Here is a 14232-nt window from a genome sequence, read left to right as displayed (position 1 = left end):
ATTGAACGTTAGAATGGGCAAAACGAGGACCGAGTTTGGGAAACGCTGATCTAGGGTTTACTGAGAATCGTGCGACAAACAAACGTCCAGTCAGCGGCAGTCCTGTGGGCGAAAACAGCTCGTTGATGAGAGGTCGAAGGAGAATGGCAAGAATCGTGCAAGCTAACAGGCGGGCCACACACAGACAAATAACGGCGCAGTACAACAGTGATGTGCAGAACGGCATCTCGGAACGCACAACTCGTCAGTCCTTGTCACGGATGGGCTATTGCAGCAGACGACCACACTGGGTTACACTCCTATCAGCTAAAAACAAGAAGAAGTGGCTCCAGTGGGCACGCGATCACCAACACTGGACAATTAAGGAGTGGAAAAACATTGCCTGGTCCGACGGATCGCGGTTCCTGTTGCGTCGTGCTGATGGCAGAGTCAGGATTTGGCGTAAGCAGCATGAGTCCATGGCCCCATCCTGCCTTATGTCAACGGTACAGGATGGTGGCGGTGGTGTAATGGTATGGGGAATGTTTTCCTCGCACATGTTAGGTCCCTTGATACCAATTGAGCAACGTTTGAACGCCACACCTTGTAGAATCCATGCCCCGAAGAATTCAGGCTGTTCTGGAGGCAAAGGGGGTCTGACCCGGTACTAGATGTATGCACTCACTAACTGTAAGTCGTTCTGGATAAGAGCATCTGCTAAATGACTAAAATGTAAAATGTAGATGGGTGTACCTAAAACTGGCCACTGAGTGTATAGAATGTATTTTATTGCATATAATTTGTATGCAGGTTTTTGCATTTTCACATGAACATCTGTCTTCAATTGTGTGAGCTAGTGACTAAACTTGTAACTTTTTAAGATGGACTAAACTAAATATGTTTAAACTGTGTCCCTTCCAGTTGAACGACTCCTTCACCACGTACAAGAAGGAGAAGGCGGAGAACGACAGGATGCTGAACCAGCAGAACGACAAGATACAGGAGCAGCTGTCTGAGGTCCGCTCCCAGAAGGCCAAGCTCTCCACACAGCTGGAGTTCGCCTCCAAGAGGTAAGTTAATATAACTTCAACAAAAACCAAGTAGTTGGCTAATTCCAACGACAATACTGATGTGTATGTCCAGCATTGCTTTTTCATACTTCACCTTCATTTTGACAATTCTGAGATAATAGATTTTTGTTTCATTGATAATTTTGGCTATTGATCATTTTCGACTTCCGTTTTCGAAATGCTCTGAACAAACACATCTCATACGTCTTTTTGGGGGCAGAAGTGTCCATCTGCTGAAGGAAATCAATCCATGTTTGGTCTCTCTGTCAGGTATGAGATGCTGCAGGAGAACGTAAACGGCTACAGGCGGGAGATCGCTGCGCTGCACGAGAAGAGCCAGAAGATGGCCGCCACGGCTCAGAAACACGAGCAGATCATCCACACCATGACCCAGGACCTTCGGGCAGCCAATGAGAAGCTGGCATTGGCAGAGGTAAGGAGTCGTAGGTTAGGAGGTTGAAGTTGGCCCAGGTGTTGCTAGTAAAGTTGCGATGGGGTAGGTAAGTTTATTAATTTCTCTCCCTTTCTCCCCTCTTCCCTTCTCTCTCCATTTCCTCTTTCTATCTCTGTCCCCCCCCCCCTCTCTCTCTCCACCAGGTGCGTGGTGAGAACCTGAAGAAGGAGAGCGACATGCTGAAGTCAGCTGAGTCCAGACTGAAGCAGGAGAAGGAGGCCGTGATGTCTGAGCAGCGCAACCAGAACCTCCTGCTCACCAACCTCAAGTCCATCCAGGTACACACACACACACTGCTCTTACATATGTCAACCAGTTACACAAACACATTGCACAATTGCTGAGGCCTATCCTGACAGACTCCTCACAGTGTGCCCCTAGTAATTGAAAATGCCTCAAAGGACAAATCTGTGGTTGGCTTTACCCTCATGGCTACTGCCATTAACCCTGTGGGATATCACTGCAAATGCAGCTTTACTATAGTCCAGTCACACTACTCTGGTGTGGAAAAGATCTATGCACACGTCCTGTATTTTGGTTGAATGACCATCACCTCCCTGCCTTACTCTTGTCCCCTAGCTGACGATGGAGCGTACGGAGACCGAGACCAGGCAGCGTCTGAACAGCCAGATAGAGAGACTGGAGAGAGAGCTCACCCAGTTTAAGAAGAAACTGGCTGAAGAGGTGGAGCAGAGGCACGCGCTGGGCCGCAACCAAGACGTTCGTATACACTCAAACTTTCCCTCTTACTTTACTTCCCTTCCTCTTTCTTTCTGATTTGCTCTGTCTGACGCTGGTTGTCTTTTCTTCTGTCTCCTTCATCCCCTCTTTCTTCCCCCAACACTTACGTTCTGTCCTCTCTTTTAATGCCCTGCTCTCCCAAAAAATACCTAGAGCCCTCAAACTGAACTCTGGAACTCGAAGCCAATTCCACTGCTTTGTTTCCCTCTAATCAGGCACTTTAGCTCTACCCACATGTACATACAGTTGAAGTCAGAAGTTTACATACACTTAGGTTGGAGTCATTAAAACTTGTTTTTCAACCACACAAATTTCTTGTTAACAAACTATAGTTTTGGCAAGTTGGTTAGGACATCTACTTTGTGCATGACAAGTAATTTTCCCAACAATTATTTACAGACAGATTATTTCACTTATAATTCACTGTATCACAATTCCAGTGGGTCAGAAGTATACATACACTAAGTTGACTGTGCCTTTAAACAGCTTGGAAAATTCCAGAAAATGATGTCAAGGCTTTAGAAGCTTCTGATAGGCTAATTGATATCATTTGAGTCAATTGGAGGTGTACCTATGGATGTATTTCAAGGCCTACCTTCAAACTCAGTGCCTCTTTGCTTGACATCATGGGAAAATCAAAATAAATCAGCCTCCACAAGACCTCCACAAGTCTGGTTCATCCTTGGGAGAAATTTCCAAATGCCTGAAGGTACCACGTTCATCTGTACAAACAATAGTACGCAAGTATAAACGCCATGGGACCACGCAGCCGTCATACCGCTCAGGAAGGAGATGTGTTCTGTCTCCTAGAGATGAACATGAGTGCAACATTACCTCCTGAGTGGCGCAGTGGTCTAAGGCACTGCTTTGCAGTGCTAACTGTGCCACTAGAGATCCTGGTTCGAATCCAGGCTCTGTCGCAGCCGGCCGCGACCGGGAGACTCATGGACGGCGCACAATTGGCCCAGCGTCGTCCAGGGTAGGGGAGGGAATGGCCGGCAGGGATGTAGCTCAGTTGATAGAGCATGGCGTTTGCAACGCCAGGGTTGTGGGTTCGATTCCCACGGGGGGCCAGTATAAAAAAATTAAAAAAAAGTATTCACTAACTGTAAGTCGCTCTGGATAAGAGCGTCTGCTAAATGACTAAAATGTAATGTAAATGTAAACATACTTTGGTGCGAAAAGTGCAAATCAAGCCCAGAACAACAGCAGGGCACCTTGTGAAGATGCTGGAGGAAACAGGTACAAAAGTATCTATATCCACAGTAAAACGAGTCCTATATCGACATAACCTGAAAGGCCGCTCGGCAAGGAAGAAGCCACTGCTCCAAAACCGCCATTAAAAAAGCCAGACTACGGTTTGCAACTGCACATGGGGACAGAGATCGTACTTTTTGGAGAAATGTCCTCTGGTCGGATGAAACAAAAATAGAACTGTTTGCCCATAATGACCATCGTTATGTTTGGAGGAAAAAGGGGGCTGCTTGCAAGCCGAAGAACACCATCCCAACCGTGAAGTACGGGGGTGGCAGCATCATGCTGTGGGGGTGCTTTGCTGAAGGAGGGACTGGTGCACTGCACAAAATAGATGGCATCATGAGGAAGGAAAATTATGTGGATATATTGAAGCAACATCTCATGACGTCAGTCAGGAAGTTGAAGCTTGGTCGCAAATGGGTCTTCCAAATGGACAATGACCCCAAGCATACTTCCAAAGTTGTGGCAAAATGGCTTAAGGACAACAAAGGTCAAGGTATTGGAGTGGCCATCACAAAGCCCTGACCTCAACCCTATAGAACATTTGGGCAGAACTGAAAAAGCATGTGCGAGCAAGGAGGCCTACAAACCTGACTCAGTTACACTAGCTCTGTCAGGAGGAATGGGCCAAAATTCACCCAACTTATTGTGGGAAGCTTGTGGAAGGCACCCGAAATATTTGACCCAAGTTAAAAAATTTAAAGGCGATGCTACCAAATACTAATTGAGTGTATGTAAACTTCTAACCCACTGGGAATGTGTTGAAAGAAATGAAAGCTGAAAGAAATAATTATCTCTATTATTCTGACATTTCACATTTTTTAAAATAAAGTGGTGATCCTAACTGACCTAAGACAGGGATTTCTTTACTAGGATTAAATGTCAGGAATTGTGAAAAACTGAGTTTAAATGTATTTGGCCAAGGTGTATGTTAACTTCCGACTTCAACTGTATTACCTCGACTAACCTGTGCCCCCGCACATTGACTCTGTACCGGTACCCCCTGTTTATAGCCTCGCTACTGTTATTTTACTGCTGCCCTTTAATTATTTGTACTATTTAAAAAAATAAAAATAATGTTTATTTAAACGTATATATTTTTTACTTCACACTTATTTTTTACTTCACACCATGCAGTTTAGTTCTTAAAACTAAACTGCATTGTTGGTTAAGGGCTTGTAAGTAAGCATTTCACTGTAAAGTCTACACCTGTTGTATTCGGCGCATGTGACAAATAACATTTGATTTGATTTAGACCTGGGATACCAGGTGTGTGTAATTAATGATCAGGTAGAACAGAAAACCAGCAGGCTCCAGACCTCGTAGGGTAAGAGTTGAATACCCCTGACCTAGAGAATATTAGACCTTCAGTGGCTTTTACCATATCATCACTTAAGCCTTCCGCATGCTTCTGTTCAGCTGGATGAGTGGATACTCCCGTTAAAGACCTTCACTTTAAAAAATGAGAGAAGCGGCAATAGTACTGTTTGTCTGCCTTTTAGATGCCGTAGCCAGTATACACTTCGTCAAAATATTTAGAATTCATCGAAGATAACTGTCATTCATTTTGACGTTTTTGCCAAGGAGATCTTAGTCGTTCAATTTTACATCTAACTAAGATGTTTGGTGCAAAAAGTGAAGAAATGTGCATTAAAACGATTAGTCTCTCGTTGAATGTACTTCATTGAAGAATCCCTACTGTTGACCAATCACTGACAAAGGGGCGTAGACTTCGGCTTCCGAATAGACCAAAAACTTAATATGTTGTCTTATGCACTAACTGTTTCGGATGGGAAGCATGCAGACACTTTTAGGCCCCCTCTCCTTCCTCCACCAATTTTTATTTTAATACACTCCCTCAGGCTCAACTGCTGGAGGCCAAGAAGCAGCTGGAGGCCCAGTGTGCCCTGCACCAGAAGACCAAGGAGCTGTTGAAGAATGCTGAGCAACAGGCTAACCTACTGAGACAGCAGCTCAGCCATGCTGAGAGCCAGAACCAGGGTTCAGGTTTAGGCCAGGGCCAGACCAACCCCCGGGCACCCATTAGAGCACCACTAAGAGGTAGGCTTTCATCCAAAGTGGCAGTACGGATGTCCTCTGGGAATTTGACAGGAGACGTTGCAATGTATTGCGTAAAAGCATTGGAAATGGTGGCATTGGACCAGAACTGTTGGCATATTTTGGAAAACACTAAATTCCAGTCACTATCTGTTTGTGCTGTGTTTTTAGCTCCATCTCAGACCCTAGCTCAGTCTCAGGCCCAGTCCCAGGCTTCCCAGCAGTCCCAGGCTTCCCAGCAGGCCCAGTCCCAGGCTTCCCAGGAGGCCCAGGCCAAACTCCAGGCAGAACTAGAGGAGGTGCGCGGGCGTCTGCAGCAGGCCGAGAAGCTGATCAGTGATCTGCAGGAGCGCCTGCAGAACGCCAGCACCAATGTGGAGCAGTACCGCACCATGGTGCTCAGTCTGGAGGAGTCCCTCAGCAAGGAGAAACAGGTACAAGTGTTGAGAATTAGCACAAGAAAAGGGTACAAGTACTTATTATCCTACAATGACTTATCAATCTTCCATCCTTGTAGTAATTGGCGCTACCAGCGGAGTTCAAACTCACTTTGAACCCCAATTTGATGTAACTTCTTTGATGCCTAACTTCCCCTCTGTCTCTCTGTCTGTACCTCTCAGGCTCGTTCTCCTGTGGAGACTCGTCTGAAGGAGGCTCAGGAGTTCCAGCGTGGGCTGGAGAAGAAGCTGGTGGAGGCTGAGAAGGAGAAACAGGAGCTCCGTGAGGAGAAGAGGAAGGCCGTGGACATTGTGGAGAAACAGGTAAGATGGCCATTGAACCAAATACTTCTACAAAGCATCATGAGCCACAGCTGTGGCTAAATGTAGCAATGTATTGACTCCTCTTAAAGTTGGATGCCTGGAGCTGACATGTTAGTCCTGGGGCCAACAAGGCTCTCCTCTGTCATCCTCCACTCATGCCCTCTCCTTCTTTCCCAGATGAATGAGCTGAAGAGGACCATGAAGAACATGCAATCAGAGCTGCAGGAGGCGGAGGAGAGGAAGGCTGCAGCTGTTACCCAGGAACAGAAGGCCATGCAGGAAAGCCTGCAGCAGGTAGACCTCCAGTTAATGCCAGGCTACATGTTCTCAGTGAAAAAGTTGATAATTAAGGGGCAAGTTGCCCTAGATGTTGCTTGCTTCAGGTCCTTTGTGCTTCACCTGTAATTAAAAACTAGGTGAAACACTAGAAAGTATGACTCTGAGAACAAGATGAAGACTATTGGCATAACAGTGTCTAGGCATGGATTTGTCAAACTCAACTCTATTTTTCTCCCATCACAGGGCAAGCTGGCAGTGGAGGCCCAGAACAAGTACGAGAGGGAGTTGATGCTGCATGCGGCCGATGTGGAGGCGCTGCAGGCGGTCAAGAGACAAGGCCTGCAGGGGAACCAGAGCAGGAAGCAGCTGGAGGACAAGGCCAAACAGACCACCACCCAGCTACAGGAGGCTCGCACCAACTGGAACCAGCTGGAGAAGAAACTCAAGGTTGGTGGTTGGTTGGGGTGAATGTGGCCTAAGGATTGGAAGAGATGACAAAGCTAGGTGGAGGTGTGGTGTGACGTGTGAACATTGTTGTAAGAGTAATGCAGGTCTTTTTATCAGACAATGTGGTAAAGATATATGAGATTTGGTCAGGATGTAGCAGGTTACTGAAACTGAATATTGTCAAGTTTCATGGTTCCATCAGTTGCTTGCTGGTGATGAGTTGGACACACCGTTCTTCACACCCCAGCTTCCAAGGCCTTACTTGACTGATTATTATCCTCTACCCTCTCCCCCCAGGAGGACCTGTCCAAGCAGCAGAAGCGGGCAGACGAGCTGCAGAAGCAGAATGGCCTGCTGCACCAGCAGATGGAGAGCCTGGGAGCCAAAATGGCTGCCACAGTACAGCTACAGCAACAGTCCAATAGGGGGAGCAGCCTCAACCTGTCCTTCAGCGAGGAGGGCAAGTCCCAGGAACAGATCCTGGAGATCCTCAGGTAGTACAAAGGGATATGACTTTGCTTACTGTGCCAATTATTTTATAGATACCTGTATTGCTGACCTGCAAAATATCCATTTAGTATAACACCTCTACTAAATCTGCGGTCACCTGAATTTCCTGATTGTAAAACTAAGATCACACGAATACATTTTTACACTAGGGAACGGTTACCCAGACCAGATTAAGCCTAGTTCTAGACAAAAAAAGCACCATTCTACCTTAAGCATGCTTTTAAGTCCAAGACTGGGCTTAATCTGTGTCTGGAAAACTGAGCCTACAAGAACTGATGGAGATCCACTAAAGCTGTTCCTAACCAGTACTTTAGTGAATAAGCAGTTTGTTAAGCCTGCTCTGACCTGTTGTCTTTCCCTCCTGCAGGTTTGTGCGTCGCGAGAAGGAGATTGTGGAGACACAGTTTGAGGTGGCCGAGGTTGAGACACTGCGCTACAAACAGCAAGTTGAACACCAGGACCGAGAGCTGAAGGAACTACAAGAGAGCCTCAATGCTGAGAGAGAGAAACTACAGGTAGAACTAGAAAGTTCTTAACCTTTCAGAGCATCCTTTCCTGTGTTATAGCCTGCCAAGGGTTCATATATCTACTGTCTGCCCCCCAGCTGACAGCGAAGACTATGGCCCAGCACGATGAGAAGATGAAGAGGATGGAGAACATGAACATGCTGGTGGAGACCAACAAGATGCTGAAGGAGGAGAGGGAGAGGCTGGAGCAGGAGCTGCACCAGACCCAGGCTAAAGTAAGAACTCTATTGAGTGTAGGGGAAACGGGACGGAATAACAGATTCCAGACATTAAAACGGAATGTATGGAACTTATTAGGAAATCAACTAAATGTTTTGAACTTGTTAGAAAATGCATTAATTTGCTACTTTCTGAAACAACACACGAATGCCCCTGTGTGCGTGCGGTGCGCGCGTATGTACACACTTTGTGTAGCCGTTAGCGATTATGCTAATGCTGACCGTAAACACGTAGATGGAAAAGCTTTCCCAAAAACCTCAATTAAATGTTAACTACAAAGTAGCCTATGCCTACCTGGCAGAATGAAATCATGAATATTTGCATCAATCCAGTAGTCATTTGTTTAGCAAACTCTGCAATCACATGAGTGCTACAGAAACACTGCTTACCATACAATGGTCTCTTGGTGCATGATTTGGGGAGCGAAAACTTGAAAAAAAAATGGAGAAAAAACTAACAGAATCAGGCTAAAACATTTAGGAATTTTATAAGGCCCTATGTGTGTTAAAAGCGTCACTATTAATAATTGGTACTAGCTACATGATTTCTTTCTAAAGATGTTTGTCAGCTGCAGTAATACTCTTAAATGTTTAGGAGGCATCTTAATGTTGAATTCTGAGCCAGTCTGTTGCCTATTGGCCACATCCCCTGTATGATGAGACTGAATATGTGACATTTTTAATATTTCTGTAGTACTCCGTTGCTTTGATGCTATACACCAATAACCCTGGTCACTATACACATACTGCCAGTGCTCTTTTCCTCATGTGAATTACCACTACCTCCTTTCTCTTTCTGTCTCTCCCAGGTGCGTAAGCTGGAGGCAGACATCACTCCCCTGCAGGACTCCACCTCTGAGCTGAGTGAGAAGAATGGCATGCTGCAGGCTGAGAAGAAACTGTTGGAGGAGGACATCAAACGCTGGAAGGCCCGCACACAGGTCAGAGGTCAACTTCAGTGTGTGTGTGAGCGAGAGAGAGCGAGAGATAGATAATGTACGTGTGTGTGATAATGTATGTTTATGGGTGCGTTCGTAAATTCACTTTGGCGATCTACTCCGATTTCAGAGCACTCATCTGAGTGTGCCATAATAACGGATTAATTTACAAACCCGTTGAATATGGCCGGTGTCAGTAAACGTCGGCAAAAAAGCGTAATTTAATCGTTGCCAGCAGCGCAGTTAGTCACCAACGATCTGGATAACATGAAAACAGCCTAACCAGCTCTGCTAGGGCGAGTAAAATGGTCAGAGTGAGGTGTTCTCTCATTTGTGTCTGGAAGTAGCTAGCAAGCTAGCCAACGTTAGCCAGTTAGCTTGGGTGCTTGACTGCTGTTGTGAGGTCAGAATGATCGGATCAACCCTACTCCTCGGCCAGAGCGTCCAGTGTGCGCTCTGAACACTCCAAGTGCGAAACGCTCTGAATTTACGAACGGACCATCTGACAACGCTCTGAATTTGCGAATTCCCAGAGCGCACTCTGGCACTCCAGAGTGAATTTGTGAACACACCGTGCGTGTGTGTGTTTGTGTCCCTCAGCAACTGGTGAGCCAGCAGAAGGACACAGACCAGGAGGAGAACAAGAAGCTGCACTCGGAGAGAGAGGCCCACCTCAAACGCATCCAGCAGCTCTCTGAGGAGACTGGGAGACTCAAGGCTGAGGTGGCCAGGTCAGTACACGCACACACACTTTACTCGAGATATACTCATCACAATTTCTATACTATTCTTTATTTTTATTTATATAAAAAAGGCAAAAACCTACACTTTCAAAATTACTATACCTACCGATTTCCTATCCTATATTATTTGGTCTCATCTTGTCTTACTATTACCACTACAAATACATGGGAGATCAGAGAAGCCCCATCTCTGCAACCTCAACACCCCCCCCGAAATGGCTTCTAGTTTCTTCATCAGAAAATATCCACTGGTCACCTGAGCTCACACGCTACTCATAGAACTCCCTCGTCACTCTCCTGTAAACTCCACCTTGCACATCATCTCCATGTGCTTGTGGAACAGACATTGTTTCTCCTGCTCAGGCAGGTGTCGGTTTTGGTAGCGGAAGCTGGTTTAGGGACCGGGACTTTTTTAATTGTAATATCATCATTTTAAAATGTAAGTGTATTCTTTTGAATAGAATCACCATGGTAAAGAAATAAAAATGGATTTCAAATCAACACTGTTGCTCCCCCCTCAACCGAACATTCGAACTTTAAATATTCCACCAACTTTGCTTTGCTTGATTTATTTGTATGATTCAGAATTGCCATGACAATAAAAGAGTGGAATTTATGGATGTACTCTGTGTGGATCATATAAAATCAGTTTCACATTCAACCTGGCAGAGTTAAATCAATAAATCTATGCCATTTAGCAGACGCTTTTATCCAAAGCGACTTAGTCATGCGTGCATAACATTTTCATATAGGTGGTCCTAGTGGGAATCGAACCCACACTACTGGCATTGCAAGAGCAGTGATCTACTAACTGAGCCACAGAAGAGTTTAAATTCACTTTAACACAGAAATGCACCAATCACCCAGGGGTGTAATCATTTCTTCCAAACAGTTTTGCAACTAAAACGAGAGTATCTATTGAACAAATTCAGGTATGTCCCTGCCCGTTCCGTTCGCTTCCGTTTTTAAGAAACGTTTTGCAACAAAATCAGCGTAATGAATACCCCCCTGATATGTTGTGACATGAAATTTGCCACTCACTCTGATTCTATGCAGCATTGTAGAATTATAAAACACACATGGACACTTGCGCACACACACACACACACACCAGGGTTGGGGACAATTCATTTCCAATTCAATAAATTCAGAAACTGAATCAAAATGTAAAACTACAGTATGCTCAACTGAAATATAAACTGTACAAGAGATTTGTGTCCAAAATATTTTTATTCATTATGGTCTAATCCACATTTCTTTACACTTGACTCTGTACATACTCCTGTCCTCCATAGGACCCATGCGTCAGTGACCACAGTCCAGAGCCAGGTGCAGAACCTGAGGGAGACTCTGGGCAAGGTGACCACCGAGAGGGATGTGACCAAGAAGGAGCTGGACGCCAAGAACCTGGACATCCAGGAGAAGTCCAAGACCATCACGCAGGTCAAGAAGATCGGCCGCCGTTACAAGACCCAGTATGAGGAGCTCAAAGTGCAGCACGACAAGGTGTGTGTGAGGGTGTGGTGGGGGGTTGTGTGTGTATATTTGCTGGTCATGCATGTTTAAAGTTGTTTTAAGCTGTACCTGCACATGTTTGCACCTACAGCTACAGTGACAGGGCCAGTCAAACTTTTACTGACTGACTGTTAATTCTGTTCCATTCTAACACTCTGCTCCTCTTTCCCCTCTTCTGTCCCCTTTGGTAGCTGGTGGCAGAGGCAGCAGCCAAGCCAGCCCAGGAGGAGATGCAGCAGGCCCAGCAGCAGGCCCAGCAGCAGGCCCAGCAGCAGGCCCAGGAGATCCAGAGCCTGAAGGACTCCCTCAGCCAGGCTGAGACCAAGGTCAAAGACCTGGAGGGACAACTGAAAAACGTACAGGAGGTAGGTGTACTGTATGTGTATGGAGCTAGTGCTGTAGATGCTTAGCATAAGTAGACCTTTAGAAAAGCAGTTTTGTGCAGATGGGTATTGGCACCTTGTCAGTATCATAAACCAGATTTCCATCCTACCATTTCATGCGGCTGAAGTACCTGATGCATAAAAAAAAAGTCCCGGCAGGGCTTATGGAAACAGGAAATGTCGGTACAATTTCATAAATGTCGAAAGACAATTTGTTTGTTCGACATGGTGGGATCTTTTTGTCTGTATAAAGAATTATGCGTGAAATGGCGGTGGAAACGCCTTTATGCGCAAATATTAACATAATAACCATCATATCGAAGTGAACTTGGAGCAAATAATATGGGCCTACCACGATGACGTGGAAAGCATGAAAAGTGTATAGACAGATGAAATAAGTTATGATGAACTTCAACTGGTGGTGAAGTGCACGGTGATCATGCACATTTCCAATATGCTAAATATTGAGGGTAGGCTGTTATTTGAACGCTGGTGACATGATGATCGGTGCTTGGCTGCCAATTATCAATTAAGATCTTGCTCTTATCCATAATCTCATAATATAACCCCCTGTCCACTATCAGTGAAGTCTTGTCTAGAGGGCATGCGCCGAAACCAGACTGCAAGTTTGCTATTTATCGCAACAGTTTTTGACAAAACCATCAACCGAAAAATACATGTTTATGTACACTACCTCATCACGCACAGCCTTTTATCACCAACAAGGCAGTTTGATGGAAACTCACCGCTGGTGGGAAAATCTGGTGCAGATTGTTTTTATGCAGATTTTTGAATATTTGCCTGAAAATCTGTCACCATTTGGATGGAAACCTAGCTATTGATTAGAAATTATTAACCTTTGATTGTATTTGAATTTCAACAAATGAGGTAGTTTTTCCAGAGAAGAGGCATGATTGTTTGGACAGAGAATACGTTGCCTTTCTTCCTTGTCCACCCATGATCCTTTTCCCTGGTTCTGGAGGACCTATCTATTCCCTTTCCTGTACTTCCTTCACCATACATCTTTACAAAACCCCTCAAACCATTGACCCCCAAACCTCTCTAATGATAGCAGGAAACACATTTCCGTCTCGTATGGATTAATATAGTATTCTTCTCCCCCCACCCCCCCCCATAAAAAAAATAAGTGGTTGTCCCACTGGCTATCATAAGTTGAATGCACCAATTTGTAAGTCGCTCTGGATAAGAGCGTCTGCTAAATGATGTAAATGTAAAATCACCCTGTCAGACAGTGAGTGAGCGCGACACAGAGATGGGGCGTCTGAGACAGGAGCTGACCCGCCTCCAGGAACAGTCTACCCAGGCCCAGGGGACCCAGAGTGAAGTGATCCGGCTGAAACAGGAGCTAACACGCCTCCAGGAACAATCTACCCAGGCCCAGGGGACCCAGAGTGAAGTGACCCGGCTGAAACAGGAGTTGACCCGCCTTCAGGAACAGTCTACCCAGGCCCAGGGGACCCAGAGTGAAGTGACCCGGCTGAAACAGGAGCTGACCCGCCTCCAGGAACAGTCTACCCAGGCCCAGGGGACCCAGAGTGAAGTGACCCGGCTGAAACAGGAGCTGACCCGCCTCCAGGAACAGTCTACCCAGGCCCAGGGGACCCAGAGTGAAGTGACCCGGCTGAAACAGGAGCTGACCCGCCTCCAGGAACAGTCTACCCAGGCCCAGGGGACCCAGAGTGAAGTGACCCGGCTGAGACAGGAGCTGCAGGAGAAAACTGCTCAGGAGGAGTCACTACGGCAACAGATGGCCGACAAGGAGGAGAAGACCAAGAAGGTCTTCATGGGCGCCAAGCAGAAGATCAACCAGCTCAACAGTAAGTCCCATAGCTAGCTGTTTATGTTTATTTATGCACATCATATAGTGGTAGTAATAAACTATTTTGGCACATTTGTCCATTTATGCAATGCTATGACTATATAAGGCATTCATTAGTGTCAGTCTCCTCAAACATGGCCATCTGTGTGTGAATGTGTGTTAATGTCTCATGTTTTTGTAGCCTAGATTTGAAAGGAATGATTTAAGTGATATGAGAACTATCTGGGGTTTGTACTCATCATGGATTCAAATGAAGTATTCTGTGTGTGTGTCCCAGTTGCGAAGGAGCAGCTGGCCAAGGAGGTGGAGGAGCTGAAGCAGCAGCGGGAGGAGCAGGAGGTGCGTCTGAGTGCTCTCAAGTCCCAGTATGAGGGCCGTCTGCACCGACAGGACCGAGAGATCAGGGAGCTCAGAGACCACCGTGACGAACAACCTCAGAGAGACGAGTCCCAGGACCAGGGTAAAAATAAGGTACATGCGCGCGCACACACACTCAAGCACTTTTTCCCATA

General features: G+C 45.9%; 1 protein-coding gene across 2 annotated transcripts in view; it reads left to right on the top strand.

The window, feature by feature from the left end:
• Positions 1-14232, top strand: part of LOC121580804 (nucleoprotein TPR) — a 32460-nt gene that overhangs the window by 12788 nt on the left and 5440 nt on the right. For both annotated transcript variants that reach the window (XM_041895849.2, XM_041895848.2), the window contains exons 17-34: positions 901-1049; positions 1320-1482; positions 1647-1781; positions 2083-2223; positions 5364-5562; positions 5731-5993; positions 6180-6320; positions 6498-6614; positions 6843-7046; positions 7344-7540; positions 7924-8071; positions 8161-8298; positions 9111-9242; positions 9840-9970; positions 11278-11488; positions 11689-11862; positions 13130-13718; positions 13998-14191. In XM_041895849.2, coding sequence (XP_041751783.2) covers positions 901-1049; positions 1320-1482; positions 1647-1781; positions 2083-2223; positions 5364-5562; positions 5731-5993; positions 6180-6320; positions 6498-6614; positions 6843-7046; positions 7344-7540; positions 7924-8071; positions 8161-8298; positions 9111-9242; positions 9840-9970; positions 11278-11488; positions 11689-11862; positions 13130-13718; positions 13998-14191 — 3426 coding nt within the window. The remainder of the gene's footprint in view (positions 1-900; positions 1050-1319; positions 1483-1646; positions 1782-2082; positions 2224-5363; positions 5563-5730; positions 5994-6179; positions 6321-6497; positions 6615-6842; positions 7047-7343; positions 7541-7923; positions 8072-8160; positions 8299-9110; positions 9243-9839; positions 9971-11277; positions 11489-11688; positions 11863-13129; positions 13719-13997; positions 14192-14232) is intronic.

The sequence above is a fragment of the Coregonus clupeaformis genome, chromosome 14 (assembly GCF_020615455.1).
Source record: "Coregonus clupeaformis isolate EN_2021a chromosome 14, ASM2061545v1, whole genome shotgun sequence".
Taxonomy (NCBI): Eukaryota; Metazoa; Chordata; class Actinopteri; order Salmoniformes; family Salmonidae; genus Coregonus; species Coregonus clupeaformis.
This window is presented reverse-complemented; position numbering and strand designations above follow the sequence as displayed.